This window comes from Lepisosteus oculatus, chromosome 17, assembly GCF_040954835.1.
Source record: "Lepisosteus oculatus isolate fLepOcu1 chromosome 17, fLepOcu1.hap2, whole genome shotgun sequence".
In the NCBI taxonomy this organism is placed as follows: Eukaryota; Metazoa; Chordata; class Actinopteri; order Semionotiformes; family Lepisosteidae; genus Lepisosteus; species Lepisosteus oculatus.
In genome coordinates this window covers 16,865,955-16,893,087 of record NC_090712.1, presented here as the reverse complement: position 1 = coordinate 16,893,087, position 27,133 = coordinate 16,865,955, and the positions used below count along the sequence as shown (strand labels likewise).

Below are 27,133 nucleotides of genomic sequence, written 5' to 3'. Positions count from 1 at the left end.
CTTTGTGTATCTTTAATGACATTGCAAAAAAAGCAATCTTCTTTTTTATTAACAAATCAACATTTTTTATTTGAGACATTATTTGTTTAGGAATATTTTAATAAGCAAAAGAAGAAAAGAAAACCCTACACACAAATTTCGAGTCAACTTGAGCAAATCTTTTGAAAAACTGTTTTTTCAAAAACTATAAGAGGTTCTAATTGTCTGTACTTGCTAGCTTTCCATATTATTTTAATGAGCCTGATAAGGTGGCATCTACAGTATTAACCTTAACATTTTCTGATGAAATTCATACAGCATATGGCTTCCTCATATGCCTGTTTAAACTGCCATTTTCTTGATGCCCTCAGTCCTGATGGGCTGTCTCCATACCCTCTGGCAGGTCAGGGTAACCTACTGGAATTTATCTCTGGCTTCAGTCAAATAACCACATGTCTATAATACTGCTTTAGAGATGTGTTGTGCCCTCTTCACTGGCAATACATTTTAGAATTTTCTTTTTCTTATTGCTTCAGTAATTTTTGTGACTTTTACAGCAAATCTGCCGAGATTCACATTGTGTGCGCCTTTCAACTGGGAGCCATATCCCCGTCAGGCTGCATCTGGAGGAATGTGTCCTGTGATGTCTGTTGAGTTGTTAGTGGAGTCTGCTCCTGTGTGTGCAGTCTTACTGACTGCTGCAATAAGATGCCAGACCAGATGATAGCAATAGATACTATCCACTGTAATGGATTTCAGAGGCCACTATATCATCTCCTCACCAGAATGTTTAATTTGGTTCCTTTAAGTATTGTGTTTCCTATCTCTTATTCTGCTGTCAGAAATGTGTGAGGCAATATCTTGGCAGGAAGTCCAGGAAGCCTTTGAGCTGCATGATGGCTATTAGATTTCATTCTCTTGTTCTCAGCAAGCGTTGCTCCTCAGTGACGTAGACACAGTAAGTGTTCTGTCCAGATTGACACGATCACATTCACATTTATAGATATGCTGCTCCTTTTCTTTTTTTAATCACACCTGATTGGCAGGGAAGCCTTTGGCCGAGCTATATTTAGTCAGCTAACAGCGTGACTGGAAGGCAGAATGGTACAAAATTTGCATCCGTTATAATGATGAAACATGTTTAGATCTCTGTAATGCACAGTTCAGTGAGGAGGAGATTTCTTAAATCATGGTCTTTTATCAGTCTGCCTGGGAGCATTTATTAAACCTTTTACTTTACATTACGTATCTTCACTAAAACATATGGCTAAGTGAAGTTACATTATTGACTATGGTATTGTTCAAATTGTATGAAAAAGCATGGTGGTTGTCTCTGATTTCAAATATGTTTTGAATCTTGGAACCTCTCCTGAAATGTAGAATATACAAATTTAGCAACAGCTGATGTGCCTGTGGGGAATGTTATGCAATGTTCTTTGGCATAAAATGCAGATGAAAACACAAATTAAATTTTGTTCAGACACGCTCAGATTACCAGTTGATGATCAGCATCTCCTTTCTTTAAAGAATTTATACCTGTTTTTTTCCTGAGGCCAGAATTTGCTAGCCTGGCAGTCAGATGCAGAGAGAGAATTACAGTATATAATAATGTCCTCCCACTCGAGATGGCTCAGAATTTAATACACCCAGGGTTTTGAATGACCCAACAGGTTTTTTTTTTTTTTAAAGGTAACTCTTTTCTTTTAACAGAGTAATTCCAAGGTTTGGCCTTGAGGAAGGTTTTTAGAAAGTTGCAGTCTCTTCCTTGGGAATCTTCACATTACATCATGGAATCTTGGCCCATCTTCATGATACCTACAGGTTATGGACCTCGCACCATGCTGATCCATGGTGCAGTGAGGAAAATGGTAGAGGAAATGAAGTGCCAATAGATTTTGTACTTCTACCTTAGCAGTCTGATTTTATGCAGGAGGGTCCACACAGAGGGGAGTACCACTGACAGTGTGGAGGGGGGAAATGCTGCATTTTGTCATTTTTAATTCGTAATAAAAATCACACCCCATCACTTTCAGTAACCACCAATTCAGGGTCATGGAGCCTATTCTGGGAAGCACTGGGCACAAGCTACGATACACCCTGGTCGGGACAACAGACCATCTCAGGGCTCTCGCACACACTCGCTTCACGGCCAGTTCTTCCAGGAGCCTTTAACCTTCTCGCATGTCTTTAGGCTGTGGGAGGAAACCGGAGTCTTTTTGTGTGTTTTACGAATCTTTAACTCTCCAAAGTTTTCTTTTCAAAAGGATACAGTGGCCCGTTCTCACCGTTTCCTTTATTGATGAACCGAACACTGTATTCATGATGGAGAATCAGGATGAACAAATAATTTGAGATAAAGGAAGAAAGTTAAAGGAAGTACCTTTCCGGAGCTCATGTGGTCAAGCTGCTGCTCCACGTACAGTAGGTCATGTCAAATGTAGGAGGCAAATACTCCTGTGTGTGAAACCCACAAATAAGGATGGGATTATAATTCACTTTTAGAAAAACGGCACAGACACAGAATTACCTTGTTTTCCTGAAGTTTTAGTTTCATGGTGATTTGTTTTTTTTTTACAGCCAATGCGGAATGAGACTTCAAACCCTTCGGTTCTGTTCTGCAAATATTCAGTCAAGACTATTTTTCTATTTTCACAGAAAGTGTCTCGTATGTTTTTGTGCACCCTGATGTCATAAAACCCAAATTTAGTATTAATAGTAACATGTTCAAACAATGTGAAAGGAAATACATACAACTATATACAGTACTAGCGTTGAGGCTTACAGAGATCTGATGGATTTGAATTTGGAGGTATTTTATTTCCAAATTTAGAGTTACCGCTTTAGAAAAAAGGGGTGATAAACCCATAGATACATGACAGGATATTGAATATTCACACTTGACATCGGCAGTTTTAAGAAACAGTGTGAAAGCAGCAAATTTCAGGGGTCACAGGGATAATTTAATCTATGGAGTCTATGGAGCCAGAAGTAGTGTATTATGCTATGTATTAAGACATGAATCATAATATACCTATTGTAAGTATACTTATAGAGCAAAATCCTAGATATCTCTACCTTTAGCCAAATCTGGAAAAATACTGTAAAACCCTTTCAGTTCTCTTCCTTGAGCAATGTGAATAGAATCTGTATATTAAAACATAAGCTTCGTATCCTATGGACAAGGAAGTTGAGGCCATTGAACATGAACAGTGTCCTGTCGTTTGAAATAGGGAAATTAATTTCTTGTGACAAAAGTATTATAACAACTAACCCACCTTTAGCTGAAAAACATAGTGACAGATCTCAGTTCTGACTGCTCTGGTGCTCTGTGGATTCGTATTTTCAGGCGATCTCCCTTGCACCGTGCAGGCAGTGAGGAGACCACCCGTTGGGTCCTACATTTCCGTTCGTTTTCCAAGGTCTTTGAGTTTGTTTGGCCTGGATGGAGCGCTGTTTATGACCATGCTGTTTCTTCTAACAAGAACAGCACCAGCATTCATCAGGTTCCTGTCCTCCGTTATGTTAGCCACCTTGGTTCCAAGGAGGCAGCAGATTTCTGGATTCAGATCTGGCTGTGGAGTTCCTGAGAAGAGTGTTCTCAACAACCTGTTTTCGGTGTTTTGGCAACACTGTCACTTATGGAAGTTGTTACAGCTGTACTGGTTGCTCTTCACTTTCTCTGATGGTTGTGTCTTGCTACCTTGGACTTCCAAGTCTTGACTGTTTCTGGGTTTTATTTGACAGTTTCTGTTACCAGACTTTTTCTTACATCGTGCTTTGCTTTAACTAAAAGAAATATTTCACTCTCAGCGAGGTCTAGATCATGTACTCAATACTGTCTGTGTCAGCAAAGAAGGCTGGCATGTCCAGCATATTGTTGAACTGTCAGTTTTCTGGACAACTTTTCAACCACAGCTCAAAGCACTGTGGGGAAGTGGAAATAATATTTAAAAAATCAGATAACATTGCAGATAACAGACTTATTAGGTTCTTTGATCTGAATTATTTTGAGCCCCACTCTTTGATTTAGGCAGCATTTGCATACATAGTCTGAAATAGCTAATGGAAAGGAAGAGTACAGCAATGCTTATAGAGGCGGTCTGGAGTGTGATTGTGTATTTCATCCTCATCAGTAAGTCAGAGCACTTGAAGGGTCATCAGAATGACAGCGGAGAGCAGGTGAATATGGCCCTCTATATATCTGTACACTACGTATGGCCGTATATCTCAGAAAGAGGAGTTTGTTGATTTGATTAGCCAGGCTTGGCCCCCCTTTTCAACATTTATGTCACTGATATTGTACTGGGTGGTGACCAGTTTATGTCTAGATCAAAATCTGAATGCGGTGCTCCTCCAATTTCAGAGACATGTATTACATTTGTAAGTAGATATGAGAACCCAGCCTTAGCCTGTTGGAAAAGAAGAACGATAAAATGACGTGATTTATTGCCGGGCTGTCTTGTAGGAGAGATTCTTATCCTTGTGCAGTGATAGGCTTCTGTGCTGGCAGAGACAAAGCAGCTATGCAATTCATTACTGGACAGAATGATGGATAGATGTGATGGGTCTGAAGTTGTTTTAAGGCTATCAAAGTCATTTTTATGTGTTTTCAGTTATCGATGAGAGTATGAGGCAGGTCAGAGCGCAAGAGTTTTTGATCTTTTAGGACAGAAATTCCGTGCCATTCAGCATAAATAATTGTAATTGCATCTTGGAGAAAACAAAACTGGCTTTGGAAAAAAGTAGTTCTTATTAGTTGATTGACTCTGGTCTTAAGTATTTCTTCCCTTTTCTTGCTGAAGTTTCTCCGCAATAGCCATCAAGAACTTGTCAAATCATACACGTGTGACAGCCGTTGTGTGAGCATGATGGCCATTAGAATCATTCACCTCCATCTAATTTGAATCTACAAAAAACAATCACATATATCAAGCAAATACCTCACTAATCATTTCCTCTTTTGTTTTGTGATGTGCTGTGAAATATAATAAAGATAATATTAAAATAAATGAGCAGTTCTTAAGATGAACTCAAAATCCTTTCACATAAAATTCGTATTAGTTAAAATTGTGAGAAAACAGTACAATTGCACTGCAGTATTTGTAATTCGGTGCAAGATTAAATTTCTTAAGTGACCAGCAAAAGCTTCTGAGACTTAATATGGTTTACACCAACAGTGTGCTCGTTCTTTTCTTTGGTTTCTAGGAAATAGAGGCAGTTGTGACGCATGACTCTTATGTTCGAGTCGCTTAAATCTGTCGATTGTCAAGACTCTTTTCTCCATCTGCCTAACATCTCTCAATTAAGGCCCTTGCTATGTGTACCTGATGCTGAAATATTGGTACTCACCTGTACATTTAATTACTGTAATCAAGATGAGGCTATTGTATTTCCTTACTTATTAGGTACTAGGATAGCTGCTGATGTGATGGGCTGCAGTATGTCCATAATTCTCACCAAAACTACTCAACATCAGTTTATGGCGTCTTTCCTGTGCAAATTGCATAAGACTTCTCCTGATAAAACCACTGAATTGTCTATTTCCAGGCTACCTTAAGGACTTATTGCATGAATAATGTCCAACACTTAATCTGTCATGTACTGATTCAAGCTTTCTTAATCTACCTAAAACCAGGCTCCACAACAACAGTTGATAGACCCTTTTCTGGTGCAGCTCCATTTAGGGAACTCAATGTCCAAATCAATTAGAGACTGTCACTACCCTTGTTAAAAGACGTAGCTTTTTACTAGAGAAGGAACAGGTAAAGGTTTATTCCATGCTGAAAATAGAAGAAAAGAAACACGGGTTTGGCTGTGGAGACTTCTTCGGGTGTGAAGACATACCTGTAGAAGGCACCACAGCCGAAAGCTGTGTTTTTCTTCTCTTTTCAGCAGGGAATAAACCTTTACCTGTTCCTTTGCAGCCTACCTGATGCAGCTACCTACTTGAACTGCCTCAGCTTTTTACTAGAGCTTTTACGATGTAGTTTTACACTTGGACTCATCGGATCGATTGCCTGTTCTATATTTTCTCTTTTAATTTGTATATTATGCTTATTCTGTTATACAGCACTTTAAATTTTTGAAAAGTGCTTAATAAAAGTATACTACTAACATGTACTGATCCTGTTGTGGGAGAAAACTGGCAAATACTGAAGTTAAATATAATAAAAAACCTATCCAAATTAATATCCTGTGCACATGCCCAGTTTGCTCATATGTTTTGAGGTATTCACATTCGTCTGCATGTGAGGCATCTGCTGTTCTTGGTTTTCCTCATTAAACTTTTGCTTGCTCGTCTGGAAGACTTGACTAAATGTCTTCATGTCTAATATAGACTGGCATATCTTGTCAGCACGCTTCACTTAAAGCATGGGGAAAGTTGAAGGTATGCATGTGAAATGATGCAGTCCTTGGATTTCACTGAAAATGACTCACAGTGTATTAGCTGAAAGATTTAATATGTCTAAGCAAATTTAGAAGTCTTGATAAGGGGATTTCTAACTGAAAAAACAACTGAGCTGTGCTTTCTGAAGGATCAGTGGCTATAAACACAGATTACTTGTGGTTCGTAAAATCTAAAATACAAGTGGAACCGATTTCCAGTACTTGCATAAAAACAAATTAATAGGTAACTTGAAGTGATGTTATTATATTCTCACATACATATTTTAATCAAGTTATCAGGCAAGGGATTGAAGCTGAATGATAAAATAACTTAAGTTCTACCTGGAAAGATGCATTGCTCAGGTATGAATTGATTTATTATGTGGTAGGTTAACATATTGGCCAAGGGCTGCCCTTATCTGTTTTTTTCTGGAAACTCGACTGGAAGAAAAAGAAAAAAAAAAGAATGGTTTCAGTAATTAATAGAGAAAAAGAACTGTAACCTTCTGCCTTCAGAATTCTATTGGTTTTTTCTATATGAAATATTTTTAAAGATAAGTACACTGAGGTGCTTTACCTTGTCTGCATTGACATCATGCTTAATGCACTGGACTGTAACAGTAGTCAGGTTTCTGTCGAAGAATACTAAATGGTGAAATTTCATTGTACACCTTAGAGAATAAGCTTTCTGAATTAGTTACTAGGAACTTGGACAACAGAGTGTGGTTGAGGTGGCCTCTTGTTTATTTTTGTCTTAACCTTTTGGGTTTTTCCTTAAAAAACAAACGTAGTGCAAATTCCCATTGAGAAGCTAATCAATGAAGTAGCCTCCATTTGTAGAAGAGAATGCAACGTACTGTACAATTCAGAAACATCCACTTAAATACAGGAGTAGGATTCAACATCCTGCAGTAGAAAATAAATTCAACAAATTCAATGGAATATTTTAAAAGTAGACAACCATAGATAATTTAAACTAAATCATAAACCAAAGAATCCAAATTTTTGAGTATGAGACACGATACTGTTAAAATAAAAAAAAATGTGCTCGTATGACGTACTTGATATATCTCAAGGCAGTGTTGATACTGAGTCTTGATCTGCCTTTGGACAGACTGCTGTGGGCTGTTTTACCCCGTTTTTTCCTGTGCAGCTGCAGGCAACTGGCCAACTACAGCTGGATTCAGAATAGGAGCTGAAAAGGCTGGACAAGGCAAGACCCTGATGTAGTTTGTAGACATGAGGTCACTGTGTGTCTTGCATTGTGGAGCCAATATTTACAGATTGGCTTGCAGGACAGAAAAAGCTTCTGGATCATGGATCAGTTGATCGCTGAGCAGGAAGTTGCCCGATCTGCACTAAAGTCATTCCTGTGTTGAAGGAGATGCCTCCACATATCAGTCCACTTTCCACCTCCTCACCTTTTTGCTGAAACATGCAACAGTCAAAGTAATGCTCAGAATGATGTCTCCACATTAGTGAATAAAGCACTGCACCATTCTCTCCGCCACCAACTCAGACATTCTTTTGCCACAGAATTTCATCTCTCATCTGTCACCATGCGGACAGCGAGTTACGGTCATTTCTCCAGGAATCTGCCGTGCTGCAGCTACTGCGGTTGGATTAATCAGATGAACGGGACAGATGTGATGGCCATGGGCACTCGTGGTGACCTTTTACGTTTCAGGACTGCGTCCTGTCCTGCCTAGTAATTACACTATTTTCATTTTATATAAGTACAATGCTGACAACTTTTCTAACAGGCAATGTGTGGGCCTGGTTTCCCAACACTGAATTATTTAAGACGTTGGAGTGTCTTTGTGTCATCAACAGCATGTTCCGGCTTAAATGTTGTTGGTATACAAGAAGGAAGAATGTTATGCTACAGTCATTTTTACTCTTTGCTGCATAACAATTATTGGAGGAGCATCATTAATTGATTTCTGCTTCTCCTTTGGCTTTGCAAAGGATTTTTTTCCAAATAAAGAGCTTTGAAATGCAATTTTAGAGAGGGTTTCTTTTTCACTGTACATACACCACAGGTGGGGATTCTGATTCTTTTATTTACGAATCTAAGGGTTTATATACTAAATCACACAAGGATATTTACCATTGGATCATTGGTATGAAATAATCCAAATATACTTTTGTCTTTCTGTTATACTTTAGTCAGATTATCTTCAATTTAAGACTTTTATGAAGATCTAGTTGCCTGGATAATTGGGAATATGTACCGACCTAAATGGTTCCCAAATTTTTTAATGTAAATATGATACTTTGTCACTGTAGTTGTTCTGTTGACCAAGGTCATGGTTTCGTAGCTGAACCAACGCGCAAATAAATGAAACTTGATTCAAAGGTGCATTGACACTGCACATGTTGATGTGTTTCAAACAAATTGCACATTCACCTGGGCAGCATAAGAGCTTTAATTTTCTGCGCTACAAGGTTTGGAGTGTATCCAATTTGGGGATCTGATGATCAGATCTCTGCTGTTTGTGGATAATGCTGTCCTCTTTGCCTCATGCAACTGTGATTTCTGACATGCACTGGAGAACTTCACAGCTGAGTGTAATGCACCTCCAAATCTGAGGTTGCAGTTCTTTTCTGGAGAAGAGTGGCTTGCCCTCTCCGGGTGTAGAGTTAATCTACGTCCCCATCCTCACCTATGGTCACCAGCTTTGTACAGTGACCGAAAGAATGAGATCGTGGGCACAAACTGTGGAAACGAGGTTTCTCTGTGGGCTGCTGGGCTTACTCTCCATGACCGAGTGAGGAGCCTGGTAATCCGGGAGGCCTGGGGTTCTTCCAGGAGGAGATGGAGAAAAGGAAGGGAAGTCTAGTCTGGGCTGAGTCTGTCACAACTGTGACTCACACCAGGAGTAAGCAGTCATGAAATGGATGGATGTTCTTTTCCCCCAGCCAATTACATGAAATACCATTTTTCTTCAAAATTATTGTTGCCTCCAGTAGTCCTAAGCATTCAGTAAACTATCTTTAAGATGTGCCAGCATGACATGCAATCAGACACCATTAGCAGTAGGGTGCCTTAATAGGATGAATATGTTTTGCTGTTAGATTACAGCTTAAGTGTAGTGAACAGTCATGTAGGAAAGAGATTCCTCTACTGTACAGCACGCAGGAAAGATCACTGCAGTTCTTCGTGTTGCCCGTTACTGAAATTCCCTTTTAATTTCCAGGACAGTAACAGCTTCAACCCACAAAGCAACAAATGTAGCTGCATGAACTGAAGGGGGGTCAGTCAGCCAGTATTGTCTGTTCTATTAATTGCCACCTTGTAATTAAATTCCTTAATTCTTCTCTAGTAAAAAGCTGAAGCAGTGTGTGTTGCTGAGCCTTCATGTTTGAGTTATCTCTGCAGTGACCCTCTTAAAGGAGATTGTGATGAAAGCACTCTCAAATCCAGGACACTTTGAGTGAGGCACACAACAGTAAAAGCCCAGAGTCTCTGCCACTATTGTATATCAATGGCTGAATTTATGAGACAAGCTTTCTATTGAGCATGCCAGGCTTTCATGCATGGCATGAGAATTAATTGCAGATTATGGATATCTGTTGTGCCTTTCTGACTTTTTTTTTTAAGTCACAGTTTAGAATACTGTTTTCATTTTTAAAAAAAGGTGATTTTTTTATATCACTGCTGACTTGAATAATTTTCTTCTTCCAGGTAGAATTCTGGATGAAATGCTGTATCTTAGCAGTGACATTTAGATGAGAAAATATATTTTGGATAATCCTGCTATTGAAGTTCTGAACAAACAAAGAAAATAAAAAACTGACATGATTTGTTTATGCCTCAAAGTACACTCTACTCTTAGTCTTTTATTATCCAAAATGCTATGCATCATGTTGAAAATTCCCTTGATATTGTTCAGTGACAGTTTCATTTCTTCTGTACTATATTCATCAGAATGAGATAAACCCAAATTGCGTGCATTTCAGTCACATTTTTGATGTACCGCTCAATTGATTGGCTTTTGATGCTTCAAGTGAGCAGAAGACTAGCTATTGGCTTTTCATAAGCTGTCTGCTTATTATATAGGGGATGAGAGCTAAATTATGTGTTGGCTGTAAAACAAATAGGCTTCTGTCCGAAGACTGGCTCTAGATTACTGCTTGAGGGTGTGCTGAAAATATGATAAAGCAAACAAGACCTTTTCCACTGTAGTCATATCCCTACATTTTAGTTGACAAATAGGTTAAATGTTTTATGTAATAAGAGAGATTCCATACATTTGATATCACCATTTTGGAAATGTAAGATTCATAAGTTATCTCAGGAGAAAATTACTGAGACTCGTATAAAGGTTCTTCAATTGGAATCCATTTTTAATGATAAGCTTGTCGCATAGGAGGTACAGTACACAGTTTTTATATCTGAGCCACACTGGCTCATTGGCCCAGAGCTCATCCTCTGAGCAATGCTGGTCTGCATTCATTCAGCTGGATGACCTGGAGCAACGGGTGTGAAGTATCTCACTCAAGGTACAACAGCCGTCTTGAACGTGGAGTCTTGAAGAATCTAGATACAATGGGTAACGTCTGGCTATTGTCATTATTTCCAGTACTGGGGAGCTTCAAAGCAAGGAGATGTTTTGCTGAGATGTAGGGGTTCAAGATTCAGTGATAAAAGCAATAATGTTACCTTGGTTTACCCCAGTTCGTTAAGTTTCTGATTAATTAAGTGTCAATCAGCAGTCCATGATCAGAGCATAAAATGGGTAGACAGAAGAGCGAAAAAAGAGAAGAGACAGGAGGGATGACAAGGGACAGAGATGCAAGAGCTCCTTGTTCTGGTCATCCATACAGACCTGACTGGAGTGAAGTATTTGAACCTCATTAGGGGCTTGCTATTCTGTTGTTGTTAGGAACTCTGATTTCCGTGTGAAGAATCCATTGGTTAAACACAGCCCCCCCGCTTAGTGGGTGCATTGTTTTAGAATAGGGTGATCGGTTCCCATTCGTTTTGCAGCCATTTATTGAAAAAATCCATCATTCCATTCCAAGAAACATTAAGATTATCAATGATGTAAGGATGCATCTGTCATGTACAAAGGCCATTCTGGACACATCTGTATGCAGAGACTTGTGTGGGTCAGGAACAGATTCACCAGCCATGTTATTGACAGATGAAATATTGATTTAATTTGGCAATGGTGTCCCTGGATCATTAACCTATTAGCAACCATATGAGGAAGATGCACCAAGTGAAATTTTGTTTGTAACTTTTAAAAAATCTTTTTAAATGATGAGTGACGCTCAGAGACCATTACTAAAAATCATGGACACAGAGAAATAAAAAATAAAGTCAAGACAAGATCTTTTATTGTCCCTCTTTTTTAATATATGCATTTTCCCCCTTTTTACATTGTCTCCTTACACTCTGAAATTGAGATTCTTTAAATTTTGAATGATATATGAAGTAAAACATTGTACTGTACTGTAAATTATGCCCTACTTACATTATTTTGAATATTTGAATTTGAATGTTAGCCGTTAACTGCTTCATAGCAGAACAGGAGAAAACCTTCATCACAGCCTGTACAGAGCAGGCTGATGTGGGTCTTGTCATTAAGACCAATCGTGTTACTGAGCATTTTCTAATGAACAGTTTACTCAAATCCTGTTTACTCATATTAGTAGGTTAGGCAAAGAATCATGGTTTAAATTGAACGTTAAATGAATATTTGAGAAGAAATACAATCAGCTTTTGCCATGCCATGTTTGATTTCAATGAAAGCCTATTACTGTATATTTAATGAACAAGTAATGACATTTTCTGGAATGATTGAGATATAATTAGTGCACAGCCAGCTTGGTATTCATGATACTCTGGCAGTTATTATATAAGTGAAAGCATAATGAATATCTGCTTTCCATTTAGGACACTACTCCTCCCCCTGTCCAGAGCGCACACTAGCCCACTCCACTGTCTCCTGGCATCTGCACAAAACAATGCTCACCGCTGTGAACATACAGTCACACCTCAATCTGTAATGGATAAACTGACTGCTTCTGCTATGATTTCTTCCAAACTGAATGGCAATATGGATTATCAATATTTATGTCGGAATTGTTGTGCATTACAAACAATCCGGTAGAAGGAAGTGAAAACACTTTGTAGGGGCTGACAAAGCCCTAAATACAGCAAATTACCTCCCCACCTGTAACAGCCAAGGACTAAACTGACACCTACAGTATATCATTAATCACTTCCTTTCTCTATTTTGATTTAAAAAGTCATGAATTTAGTGTCATTTTTCAAATCCCCAATGGTTTTACCCCTGTGTAACGATTTTTGGCACTGCACCTGGAAATACATTATTAATCTTTTTATTCTTGACTCGAATAACGAGGAAAATGTGGCGATATATTTGAAAAATTAAATAGGTAAGGTTAAAAGGTATTAAACAGCAAAATGTGTCTAATCTAATTTTCTTAATTTTGTAGTTCTGTTTTTTAAATTACCAGTCTACTGTCTACTAAGATTGGTGCATACTGTACAGTGTGTTGATTTTAGCGCTTCACAGTTTCTGATGTACACTGGAAAACAGTGAATGATTCCACATACTTTTCAGCCTGATCCAATCCATACTGCTTCTCTTTTCTCTTTCAGCAGATGCTGATAAAGCTATGATCTTTCTGTGTTGTTGCAATAATGTTACTGGACTGACATTAGCATCTCTAAAAGATGGGATTCAACTGCATTGACGTAACACTTAATGACAGTATCCTACAATGGTAATTGTTTAAACATGATGTACTCCATTTCATCATGTCTCAATTATCTTTCTTAGTGCTGTTGGAAGTTCAATTGCTCAATCACTCCAATTTATTGTATACAGCATGTGCATGGCACTAAAATTGGAAATTGGCAAGAGCAGTGGGCAGCAGCTAAATCTGACAGCATTGTAACACTGATTTCAGCTTCTAGATTATGAGTAGGTTGTGACCTTTTAATGAAGATAGTCTGTTTTTCATTGAAGTATTAGTACTGTACAGTATGTAGCCAAATTAAATGTCCCTTACCTCTTCAACAGTTCTGTTATTTATATATGCTTAGCAGATAGGTTTGTGCGGAGTTACTGTACATAGAAAAAATACAATACAGAGATGTGCTAGTAATGAATACAATAATAATACAATTTATATAAAAGTCAAGGATACAGAATACATGTATCAAGAAATAATAATACACATTTCACATCAGTATATAATCAAATTCTGAATGCAATCAATTGCTTATAGTGTGCCAAAGAAAAAGAAGATATCTGTCTGACTTGGCTAGGGATGAGGATAATCGCACAGGGCAGACGTCTTGTGCATTCGAATAAGACGGAGGTCCGAGCCGTGATGGTTCTAGGTGCCTTTTGAAGAGGTGCTGGAATGTATTTTGCTCAGCCCTATTGTTTGGTAGTTTGCTTCACTGTTAAGATGTGGAGCTGTGAATGATTTTTAGAAGCATTTCTAATGAAGTATAATTCTCACCAGTATCTACATCAATAATTGCGAGCCCGTTAAGAGTCCTTGAATGTGGACAGGTTGAAATTAGATCTTTTTCCTGGATTTCCTGTTAGCTTTATTCTTTACTTCCGGTATTTCTGAAACCAAATTTTCTGCAGACAAATTGCAGAAATGCAGTACTCGCATGATAGTTTGTCTATGGTTGTTCATCATTATTAATTCATCAAAGATGAGTTTTTCTGGGGGTTATTTAATAGTTATTAGAAACTGATTTGTACTTGAAAAGGGACACAAGCTCTGGGAGCAGGACTGAAGAAGTCAGGAATGGATTGTATCAGAGTGGAACAAGCCAGCCTCCTCAGGAGCACTGTTTCCGTGGACACTTGAGACTGAAGATTTAATTAAATACTGAAACCTTAGCCTTGCTGGAAAGCAGTCCTTGAGGCTTTAACATGGGTTCTGAAAACATGAATAAAAGGGCACTTTGAAGAAAAACTAAAGAAGAGCAGAGAGGACTGGAATAGGTTGTACATTATATGTTTTAATTTTATGGTTTGACAGCATCTTCTGAAAAGTTAAGTGCTTCACGTACTGTATAATTCAAGAATCACCTCTACAGAAGAAATACGCAGACTAGGAAAGTCTGAAGTTTTAATCATGAGTTATCTCTTTGCTTTCTCTCTATTTTGAGGAAACTCCCTTGACATGATGTTGGCTATCATTAGTCCTGCTTAGTGAATAAATATGAAAACGTTTTTTTTGCAAGAAACTATAACAGTAGCACCTTTAAGTCATGTTTAATTAGAATTTCTGTTTAGAAGTGAACAATCAAATAAAATGGCCTGAAAATCAGTTGAATACCATCAATACAATACACGTTTATAAAATAATAGATTTCATCACAAAGCAAAGAAAATACAATAATTCACCATCTTGCATATCAATATAAATGTAATACCATGTAGGACCAGATTAATGCAGATACCCTGTGGTGAGATAAATACATGTACAGAGCACATTAAGAGGGATACATTTAAATACAAATAATGGGGGGCCACCCACTAAATATGACATATTTCTCTGATGAGCATAACAAGCCCCAAGACCACATAGACTTTATGTCTGTACTTCTTATGAGCTTTGAATGACATGCTGTAATCAGAAGAGAATTTAATTAGGCAGAAATTTTATGCTTCATACTCAGGGATCTGCAATATTTGCCTCAAACGAACAGCTCTGTTCTCCACATGCTGGATACTTCCTTTATCAATAGCTTTGCAGGTCTACAGACATACAGTATGTATGTAGCAGCTGCTGTGGCAGCCTTGATCATACAAATAGTGCTACTGTTTTAACACAAGCTTGCATTCAGAGTTTATTTCAGTCTTCTTTACAAGCCCTTTACAACAAATACAGCCAGTTCTAAAGGGCTGGTAATGGGACTTTTATGAAGTGGCGATTCTGGGAGTCAGTGTCTTTGTCTTATGAGTGGAGGGCAAAGACATTTTCTATTCTGTTACTAAAGGTGTATGATTAATATGGAGGCATGAGTCAGAATAAATTAATTAACTTTTTTCACCTTGTGTTCTGCTGTTAGCTGTATCCTATCCAGTTCTTTTCTACATGAAATCTGCTGTTAGATAATCATGTATTTTACTTATAAATAGTACAGTTCTGCTGAAAAAATGTGTTACAACCTGTTACAATTTGAAAACAAAACACTTTGATTTTGACTACCATCACTTTTAAGCTGTTTTAAACTGATTTTTGTTCTTGAATTATTTGGGACTTTTTGTCTTCGAAAGCAAGCTAAATATTTTAGATGAATTACATTTAAGTGCTACATAATACATATCAATAAATGTTTTTTTTCCTGGCAGTTTCAATGTTGTTTAGTTTAAGGTGACTTCATCATACTTTCTCATGACTGTGTTAATTTTTTAAAACTGTCTTTATTCATAAGCACCTATGGGTGTTAGTGTTTTCTCACTGAAATGGATTTTCAGTCATCAGTTATTAAACCAATGCATTATTATAAAAGTACATCTTTCCAGAAGAACTTTTTTGTGCAACTTAATGTACCAGGTGGAAGCACAAAGAGTAGATCCCAGCAAACCAGTCTCATTTTGTGACTGCAATGGAACCCAGCAGCACTGAGAAGCAGCAGTTATAGATGACGGTAGCATTCTAAAAAATAATTGTACTTTTAGTAAGAAGAGCAGTTACAGCTGATTATTTTAGTTGACTTAATGAGGTAACCCGCAGGTTACTGGTTTAACTGGACCAATTGCTTGGTTTGGAATGGCTTTTCTCAGCTCTTCAGGTGCCTGGGCACTCCTAATCCCAGCGGTCAACAGCCACCCATGGGGGTTGTTGTAATGCGATATTCATTTAAATCTGGACCTGGGAACTGCCTGGTAGTTCTTGCTTCACTGTAAATCGGAACTAACTCACATACAAGTTTATGCGATTTGTGATATACTGCCTGCAGGGTTATTTAAAGTTCGATGCTTAACTTCTGTTCACTGCAATTGGCCTGTTCAACTTTTTATTGGATTGGCTGACATACAGCACATGTCTCGGAGAAGAGTCAGAGACTTTTTGCTGCCTTTGAATTCTCATGTTAAGATATGACACATCCTCCTGTTTTAGTTTTCTTTGAAACTAATGACAATATTAGTATTGTTTTTGCTCTGTACAGTATACCCCCACTGGAGTGTAGTTAAAAGAGAGAAAAGAATATATGAAAATGTATTATTGCATTTTATTCTACTACTAAAACTGTCAACTAGTAAGAATAATTTTTATCTAGTATTTTTCATTTAACTTTGAATCCACCCGCATGTCTATGGACTGTGAAGGGAAACTGGGGCTCCCCACCCGAACATGGGGAGAACATACAAACACCACACAGACAGCACCCCAGGACAGCGAGGCAGCAATGCTAACCAGTGTGTCACCCTGCCACCCTAAAACAGACATTTCTTTGCCAATTCTTTATTGCCATTCATGGGATTTTATTTTCAACGTGTGCCTTTGTGTGAAAGTATTGTGTAGAAATTATTCAGCTCCCGCCATCAGCCACGGTATTAATTCACTGCCTTGTGTGTCTCCTCCAGGATGATGAGGTGGTTCTGCAGTGTTCCGCTATTGTCCACAAAGAACAACAGAAGCTCTGCTTGGCTGCAGAAGGATTTGGGAACCGACTTTGCTTCCTAGAATCGACTTCAAACTCCAAGGTAAAGTACAGTACAGTAAAGTACAGGGTTTCAGAGCAATACCTCCTTCGGTGTTGATGTTGTCTTTCCGATGCTGCAACATCTGCGTCTTGGTTTCGACACAATTTCGAGCCCAGTTTAGCCCAGTATGGCCGCATCTGTTCACCTATTTTGCTGGGTCCGAGCTATAGGAAGAGGAGCTGCTGTTGCGGTCTCTGTTGGCTCCAGGGCAGCAGGTGCAACAGCCGTGGCGGCGGCTCAGACATGGCTCGTGGGTCTTGTGGAGATGGTGCGGGCGTTTCGGATGGCTCTGCCTCGGACTCATGATCCTTTGATCCCGTTGCGGGAGCTGCTCGTCCTCATGATCGGCGTGGATGTAGACTGCGCCCAGGCTAGAGCTCGCTGGAGCTAACTTTTCAACCGCGGTTGTTGTAGCACTGGCTGCAGTGTTAGCTGTAAACTGGGGATCGGGGTCCGGCTCGGCAAACTTGGGATCTTTTTAAGCAGATCCTGCTCACACTGCTCTTTCAAGCGCCATGACTTTCGGTTTTGCGCCCCAATATCATATTTTCCTATCGCATATTTTGAGGCTGGCTGCCGTAAACTTGCACCAGAGATCACCTGATGAATCCGCCAAAATGAATTTGAACTACGAACCTGTTGCATCTAACCAATCATTGGTTCACAAATTATTTCACGTTTTTATGGACCAATGGGGGTCCACCGGTCCGTTTAAAAAAAAATACCCCGGCCAATCAGGGGCACCTAATCACTCCCACTGGTTCGTTTAAAAAATATTCTGGCCAATCAGGGCTCCCTGATCAATCCGCGACCCCTAGGTTACAGCGTATGCTAGTCTGTTCGCCCCTGCTGGCATTGGACATCTGAGGTATTTGTGAATAAAGTACAGTATGTTTTCCTATTAAATTATTGTTTCAAATGTTGAGGCACGGTATGAATTTGTTTAGATTTGTTAGACTAACACTTCATGATCAGGGTTAATGCGTGGTGTCCCTAAAACCTGAAAATATGTGTTAGTGCATTCCAGAGTCAGAAAAAATGTGAAGTTTGAGTTCAGTTAACAGAAAAGAGCTTGAGATATGACACTCTGTCCCTGGGGGATAGCAAGCAGTCTGGCTGGGAGCCTCCCTTGGTGTTCAGAGAGAATGTTATTCCCAGCAAACCCTTTTCTCTAGACACAGAATCTGAAAAACTCCACTGTCACTTAAAACGGCACATATAAACTATATCATGTAATAGTGTAGCACAGTGTTGACAATGCAGAGGATGTGCATGTCTAAAGAATAAGAGCTCAACAGCTGATACAGACTGCTTATCTGAACAGACTGTTGTGTTGAACAGAAGAACACAACTATACAAATCGCCTTTAAGGAAAATTATCATTAGAACTGATACAATTACAAACAAGTAGAATATCACAATGGAGCTATCTATATAGTATGTAAACTATATAATGTGTAGGGAGAGAAGAGGGAATTACATGTTTAAATGAGTCATTGAGAAGCTCTGGACTCATTTGTGCAATTTCTGACACTGTCTCACAACAAGGCAAGACCTAAGGGGATAATAGGAGTCTATGTGGTAGCTTTATCATTTAGCCCATTCCTGGAATACTTATTTGAACGTCACTATTTTATTTTGTCTGAAGCAAGGCAAGTTTTTAAACAAAGTTGTATCCTTGTGCCATTTTTTCTGTTTTGGTTTAAGAGACCTATTTCTTACTCATCGTCCTTTTCACATCCTTTTAAAATTTCTGTTAACGTCAGGCTACAGTATATTATCAAAAGTGCTTTGTTAAATTAACATTCCTTAATTAACTTGATTAAGTAATCAGGGACCAATACTAGGCCTAAATTCCTTTTCCTAAAATTATTAGAAGCTAACAACCCAGTTGGAATTGGAAGTAGCAAAAAACAATCGATTTTCCATCTTATTCAATATTCAGTTTGGAAAAGAAATGTACGTAGTGCTGTCCTATAAGGATATAAACCATATTGTTATGGGATCCTAATGACCTTTAATTTATGTTTCTTATTTCTGTCTCACATTTGTGGAACTTTGTATTGATTCCTTTTGAGTTTTTTTTTGTGTAGTTTTGGATTTGTCTTCTTTGTTTTTGGGATGATCAAAATTTGAATGAACCTCTTATTTATCGCCTACCTATTAGATCTGGAGGGATTTGCACACCTTTTTATGAACTGGGGACTGATCAGCCACCCACCATATTTCATTCTGCAAATCCCACACCAGAGTGCACATTGTATGGAGGAGTAGTGTGGCTCCATCTAATAGAACAGCAAGCTTGCTGCTCCACACTGCAAGCAATATTACAAAGCAGTCATTTTTACTGATCTGTATAGCTTTTAATCCCAAAGGATCACCAAACCCTCTATACAGTACATAGAAGAGGGCACTCTTCGTTCACCACTGAAATGCAGCACAACAGATAAGGCAGAGAGGTAAAAAATGTATTCACCAGCTAAACACTCAGGAGGCCAGAGTACAATCCCAGAGTGGACTTCACATGACATGGGGTTGAACATCCCTAATCTTTGGAAAAAGGACCATAAGATCCTTAGTAGGTAAACCTTCATGGTCAGGACTTTGGTTTATGTCTCATCCGAAGAACAGTACCTCACACAGCACAATGCCCCATTGTTTTTTTTAAATAATTCTGGTCCATTCTGAAGTGTGCCCATTGCTGGTACACCAACACCAGGTGTAACCTGGATTTCCTGAGCCAGGACTGACCAGGTCCAGCCTTGCTTTGCTTCTGCAAGTTTTGATGTGGACTTGCAATTTAAAGACAATTCAGGTTACCTACTGCAACTCAACCCATTGAGCGTGGAGAGTTGTAGTCATCTAACACCAAGCAGAGCTCTACACAGCTCAGACTGTTTTTCAGACAAGCTCACTTAACTGGGTAATTCAGGACCCCTTCTCAATTCAATATTCAAATACAGAAGTGGATAATTTATTCGATTGCTGTACTATTAAAAAATGTGCTAATGTTTTCATGGGGATATGACATGACACGTTTTTTCACAATGTGATAAAGATCTCTTATGTAATGATTTGTACTGTATGGAATGACGGGAAGTAATTGAGTAATTTTTCTTAATTTGTCTCCTGCAGAATGTTCCTCCAGACCTCTCAATCTGCACTTTTGTGCTGGAACAGTCCCTATCAGTGCGAGCCCTGCAAGAGATGTTGGCCAACACAGAGGAGAAAGCAGAAGGGGCAAGTAATCAAATGCCTATTATTGCACTCAATCAACTGCAGATAAACGGATTTGTCTTTTGCCAGATATGGTGCCATGAATAGAGTTGATTAATACCCCAATCCTCAGCCACCTGTGGACTCTGCTTTTAGTAATTTGTTTCACAATGTAGGGAGTGATGACAGAAGGGCAGTTCATCAAAAATAAAAATGTTTTAGATTTAAAAAAATAAATGTACACATATTGGTTTTAAAATAAATAAAGATATACAATCTAAATGTCACCTTTTTTTTTTCCAAGGACCATATGAGAAAATGTGAACACACATTTCTTCTTAAGATATTTCAAGCGCCTTCCTCTGTTTCTGAACACAAGCTCTTATTGAAATAGGAGGAAATGATAGCTCTCATTCATCACAGCTGGGGAGCTAGAATATTTCCCACGTCTGTTCTGCTGATGCTACATAACCTTATCACTCAGTGCTTCATATTGCTTAGTGCACCACATTAGCTGATGCGACCATTTACAGTGCTGGGAGCTGTGAGCTCATCACTGTGCAACGTGTTCATCGTGAGCCATAGGTTGATTTTCCTAAAACGAAACAACAGGGTCGACAGCCAAATTGTTCGATCACACAAAGTAAATTGGGAGGTTGTGAATATTTTCACCTTTATATCCCATACTAATTAAAAGATTTTGACAACAGCACTAAGGAAAGGAGAGCTTAATCGGTTCCCATAGTAACACTGAGTGGATGCAGTTAACCTGACACAATAAGAGGACAATGACAACAAGGGAAAGCAGGGAACTGCATCTTGCTGCTCACAGTTTATTATTTCAAAGCTGAAAACTGACCTAAATAATGAAGATTGGATTTTTATAATTTACTCTTTGTAATATGATTGATTAGTTATAAATTTGACAGATGAATAAAATAAGTCTACGAGAGGGTTGCTATACTTTCCTTCCATTATGTTTTTACCAGTTTTTTTTTCTTTTACAGTATTAAGATCTTACAGTGATTAAGCCAAATCATGTTTCAGGTAGTATGTGATTTGACCTTGCTGCTGTTTATCAGAAGAATTGCTCTAGTAATTACAAGACAGAACTGAAAAAATATTTTCCTTATTCTGAGCAGAGGTGTTTGTATATTAACATAATTAGCATCATCTCTAATTTCAGGTCAGGTCATTCTGCTTTTCCAGGGTCTTCAAAACCGAACTATTTCAATATTTGTGTTAAGAATGCAATAGTACGGTTTTTAAATGAGTCCTGTGTTTTAAATGAAAAATAAGTGTACTGTACCATGCAGGGCATGTCATGCAATGAGCTGTTTTGTGATAAATGTTGTACAGCATGAAAAATTACTTTTGCTATTAGTGGGAATTGAGAGCTTTTAACTACATGTGCAGTGTTTGTAGATTAAATGAACTGAACTGCATAATTGCATATTTATTAGTCAGTTTCTTTACCTCCTAGCATCTTTCGGTAAAATTCCAGAAGGCATGCCTGAACATACTCCCGGTCTACTGATTGAATCCTCTCTGCTTCTACAGATATGATCGTGAGATTATCCAGGCTTTAGAGCAGAAATGCTTCTTCTTTTACTGCAAGATGTCACTGCAGGTGTTAGGACTATCTTGTATAACTTTGTTGTGTGCATTTAGCCAATTATCCCTGCTGAGAGACAGAAAGATGTCTTTCAGAGTACTTGGTGGATGTGGCTCTCTCTCACCGTCTCTGTGTGGGGAATGGAAGTTTGTTTTTCTGCTCTACAATCTGTAGCTTGAGATTTCCTGTATAGTAAGATGCAAGTTGTGTGTCCTCTTCTTTTCAATATAATGAGGTGTTAGGCTGCTTACCTTTTGTGTTTTAGTGATAATTCTTTCTTTGTTGCTTTTAATACAAAGTTGTGTATTGACTAGCAGGTAGGGTGGTTGGTAAGTAATTTCCATAACTGAACCACTTTGGCTCATTGGGCCAGGTCTTATCCTAGTTTCCATGGGGTTAAGTGGATGAGACATCACAAGACCCCAACCCCACTCTTCCCCAGTACAGGACACTGGTCCATTACAGGACCCCTTGCAGTGCTGGCCTTTATTTAGTAAGCTGGGTGGACTAAAACAATTGGTGCAAATTACCTTGCCAAAGGTACAATGGCATGCCCACAATGGGACCTTGAACCTACAACCCACCTGTTATAAGGCAGTGCACCCACTGTGGTGCATGTCCTCTTTTGCTACAGGTACTAATAGGAAAAAGCAAATGTACTTTATGTACTAAAAACTATTGCAATCATTAAATCATTGGAAAATCACTTGGTGACCAAAAAATTATTACAACTTAATTAATCTGTAATATTATGTTTTAATAACAATTTAACCAATAGTCCCTAAACAATTGTTTTGGACCTTAATTATACAGCTTAGCTGTTGAATATTTGTTTGCATTTGTACAGTACATGCGAACACATTAAAATATTTAGTGAACATCAGTAGAAACTTAGCTCTCTATGTGTTTATGTTTTTTGTCAAATTAAGTGATGCTGGATTTTGATTAAATGTTTTTGAAGTCATTTTGGTTAAATAATGATTCATGACTGTTACTGTATATACACAAGTGACGGTTGTGGAAGCACTTAATCACCTGATCAATGAGAGAGGTTAAACAGTGTAATTTAACCTTTTAAATGTCAAGTGTTGAAAAAAGAAAAACACAGGAACCAATATTTACAGTTTTAAATTCAGAGAAAAGCGCTTTTGTCTCATTGGTATGTTTTAGGCTGGACAAAGTCGGCACACTGTTGCTCTGTACCTGGTGTATTCACAGCTGGCAAGAGATTACAATCAATTACAAACCATCCGTGTCGGGCCATGATCTGGGATGCTATGAGGGATGATGCCTCACCAAGATCAATGGGAAGGTCCTTGTGTCCAGTGACAGTGAGCAGGAGTGTCTAGTTGCTACAGAACACTAATTGTAGTGATTGATGGCAGCCAGCTCTACACTGATCAAGTGCTGGGACCCCACCTGTTGCCCTTCCTATAGAAACATTCTATCAAGACAAATATTCTTGTGCTGCTAGTATAGCTATGGGTTTCTTGTAAGACCCGACTGTTTTACAGTCAACACTATTTTTTATTAATGGACTTTGCTTTCAAAGACTTTGGATTTAACTGTCAAAATCTACAAAGGGGGATTCTTTGTCAGTAAAATCAGAAATACCTGACTATCCCCACAATAACAGACAAAGTATAAAGCAATTGGTATACTTACATAATTCCAATTACAATAGGAATGACTTAGGATGGGTGTACTGTAGTTTGTGTTTCATATGCTTTAGCCATTTTTTTAAAACCGTAATTTTAAAAAATATACTAAAATGTACAAATAATAAAACAAGGTAAAAATGAATACTATATAGTTTTAAAACACAGCAGTTTCTGTGGTGCCCTGTAGGTGTAGGTCTGTTGCTTATAATTAGTGTTGTTTGTGTTTCATATGGTTTTGAGAATTTAGTAGATTTATTAAATAAAGAGCTTTTATATTTATGATAAAAAAGCTCAATTTGCATTGACTGTGTTGATAGCAATTGTTAATATTAGTAAAAAGTTTCAAAAAGTGTATATATATTATACACTTTTTCCTCATGTAGTAGTGTATTTTTGGGCTGAAAAAATGTCATTTGTGATTGAACAGGCATTTGGCAATAATGGACACCTCTTCATCCCTACTAGTCTATTAAACTGAGAGTTTTAATGTACTGTAGATATGGCATGAAGGCTCTACTTGCCAGAACTGAGCATTCTCCAGCATTTGTGAGATGAGCTGAAATGATGTCAGGCATCTAAAACTCAGAGACCAGTGAACAGGCACATGTTTTTCTAGACTCAATGAGAGGAATGACACAGGATGCCACAAAACAGCATCTTTAATCTGGTGTAAAGCAGGTGTTGAAGGTGCACAGCTTGTATTTCTACCCTGTTTCACACCAGGCGCCCTGTTGATCAACCCTGTTTATGACAAGTGTTAATCAGTCTAATCAATTTGCTGATGTCACATCATTTTAATAAAATGTCAATATGCCTGGTGCAGAAACAATTGTGGTTTTCCTGATGATAACTTTATGAATAATCAGTGAGACGTTTGTTTTGATATATATTATATATAGCATATAACATGAAACTTTTATATAAAAAGACTTGTTATAGCTATGCATCGTCAGGCAGTAATATTCATTACAGGTGCCACAGGAGTAAGAGAGAAGGCTATGTAGATCATAACTACAACGTTTTTTAAAGTCGGGAGAACTAATCTACATTTTTGGGGGTAAAAATACTCAGTGCTTCCCTATTTTATATTCTTCTCTACTTTTTCTTTTAGTTTTAAATTGTATATACACACCTTCAGAACATGCTCATTCTTTATGTTTCAGTACTGACTATAATTCATGCACAAATATAATTAGATAATGCTTTATTGTCTGATTTTTTCAGAAATTTGTTTTGCAGCTATGTTTTACACACAGAGAAACGTATAGAAACGTACAAACCATACAAATAAACATTACAATAAAATAAATATAATTTTACATGCAGTAAAAGACATCACCTTATACATAGTCATTACACACCCCTCCTACAGGAATCCACAATCACCCTAAACCCATATAATTGCACATTATCCCTTCATATTGGCACATAATGTACTGATTATGCTTGCTCATAAGCATTATCTGTAACCTGTAAATTATGTCCAGTAACTACTTTATGTTTTCAATATTTCTTAAGCTACCAATTCTGTCTTCTCTACACTATTTGTTACAGATTAGCAATTTTTCCCAGAATAATGAAAAAGAAGGAGAGACTTTGCTCTCTTAGTTTGATGGTGTGAAGTTAAAACAATTTGCAATTCTCATTTATGGTAACACTGCTATTATTACAATATGTTTTGACACCCCCATATTTTATTTATGAACAGCTGGTATGTTGACAACATTAAAACAACAGAAAAGTGCTTTCTCACGTATTCTATTATCATTATTCTGTCCTCCTGTTTCTCCTGAAGACTACAGGTTTAAAAATGTGGTCCTGTTGGAGGACTCGTGAGGTGCTTGTCTGAGCTATAGCTGTAGACATTATGGGTTTCAGCCTCGGTCATGTCACATGCTAACTGCGCCAAAGTGGTGATTCACTGAGCACTGCTGAGTGTTGGCCAGGACTCTCACAGCTCCTGTCTCACTGTGACCCCTGCCTTCTTTGGGTGCCTGCAGGCTTTTGTGGTATGGTGATCAAAACCAAACATTATGTTCTTCATGAGGTCTTATTAGAGGACTGCAAAACAAGTATACTGTAAGTGCATTCATTATACATTGCACAGTTCTGTATTCTATAATCAAACCTTCTGTTTTCTTTCTCATTGCTTACTGAGGGTATAGAGGAATCCCGGGTCCCTTTCATGTGGAACTTCCTGCTGTACAGAATCATGTGTGCATAAATTTGAGCTTTTTATTGGTAAACTTGTTTAGCCAAGTGCTTCATAGATGTTTTGAAATTGACAGTTAAAGACATATTGTAGTTGTTGATGCATCCACTATTGCTGGTGGTTTATGTAAGAACAACCAACTATAGTTGTCTTATGTTTTTTTTAAATCATGAGCTGCATTATGACTGTAGAAATACAGGACATCTATAATATGCCATATTTATCCATGCAGTCCAAGCCTGTAATAATGGCTTCATCCAAGAAAATTTATCAACCTTGCAGCTCTGGTCTGAGCATGCAGTTTGAGAAGAAATGAAAAGATCTGCAATAAAAAGGTTGTCGTGAAACCAGTGGAAGTCGAGCACAATCCATGCTGCTACAATAAATGAATGTTAACGAGGGGAGGTGCAATGTTAGAATTTGAGAGCTGGCAAAAGAAGCTGCTACTGTATGTGCAGGAGGCCAGGTCAGCGCTCGTTGAGTCATGGAGGGGAAACTACACTCAGCAGACTCTTTCAGTTTGTGCTTTCACTGCTTAATACACAGAGGCAACTGTTTCCATTCCAGTATGTAATTTACAGCTAAGGCAGACGAGTGCAGTGGCCTGGGGGTCTCTCTGCGTGTATGTATGCATTACATGTATATACAGAAACCAAATGATTGGATGCCAGCGTGCTCTGATAGAGTGAGTGAGGGAGCAGAAATTATAAGAGCTCTGGCTCTGCAGTTCATTTGTAAGCAAAGCACATTCCCCAGTAGCTAAATGGAAGAAAATAAGAAGAAAAAAGATCAATAGCTGCTTTCCAGTCCTCCCATTTTCACACAAAATCATTTACAGCCACGGCTGTACCTCATTGTAAACAGTTGCTAATATCTATAGCCGTGCCATTGTAAATTATTTGGAGTAAAGATTTATCTTTCATAGCCTATCGAGGTGTTGGGGCTTTGTATGGTCCCCCCTCTAAATATCAGAGCATCTACAATGCTGGAGCTGCAGGATATCTCAATTGAAGAAAACAGTCATAGATTTCCTCTTGCGGCATCCAGTAGAATTGAAAATATCCGTAGTCCTGTGGTGAGTTACTGTATATAGGATAGGTGAAGTGTTCCCTATGCCTTTTAAGAAGAAGAAGTAGAAATAGAAGTACTGTAGGAAATAATCACAGAGACAAAACACATTGTAGCCCAAAATGATAACAAACATTGCGATATATGTAAAAAAAAACATAATGATATTCCCAGATGTTAATTGTGTTATGAATGTTTTTTTTGAAACATTGCCTGTAGGACTTCCAGACCCTAGGTGCATAACAACAGAATGCTCTTATGAACCTTATGA

General features: G+C 38.2%; 1 protein-coding gene across 1 annotated transcript in view; it reads left to right on the top strand.

Moving 5' to 3' along the window:
* Positions 1 to 27,133, top strand: part of ryr2a (ryanodine receptor 2a (cardiac)) — a 195,641-nt gene that overhangs the window by 48,282 nt on the left and 120,226 nt on the right. Inside the window, 2 exon segments of the mRNA XM_015362834.2 lie at positions 16,971 to 17,090; positions 20,226 to 20,330. Of these exon segments, the coding sequence (XP_015218320.1) occupies positions 16,971 to 17,090; positions 20,226 to 20,330 (225 nt within the window).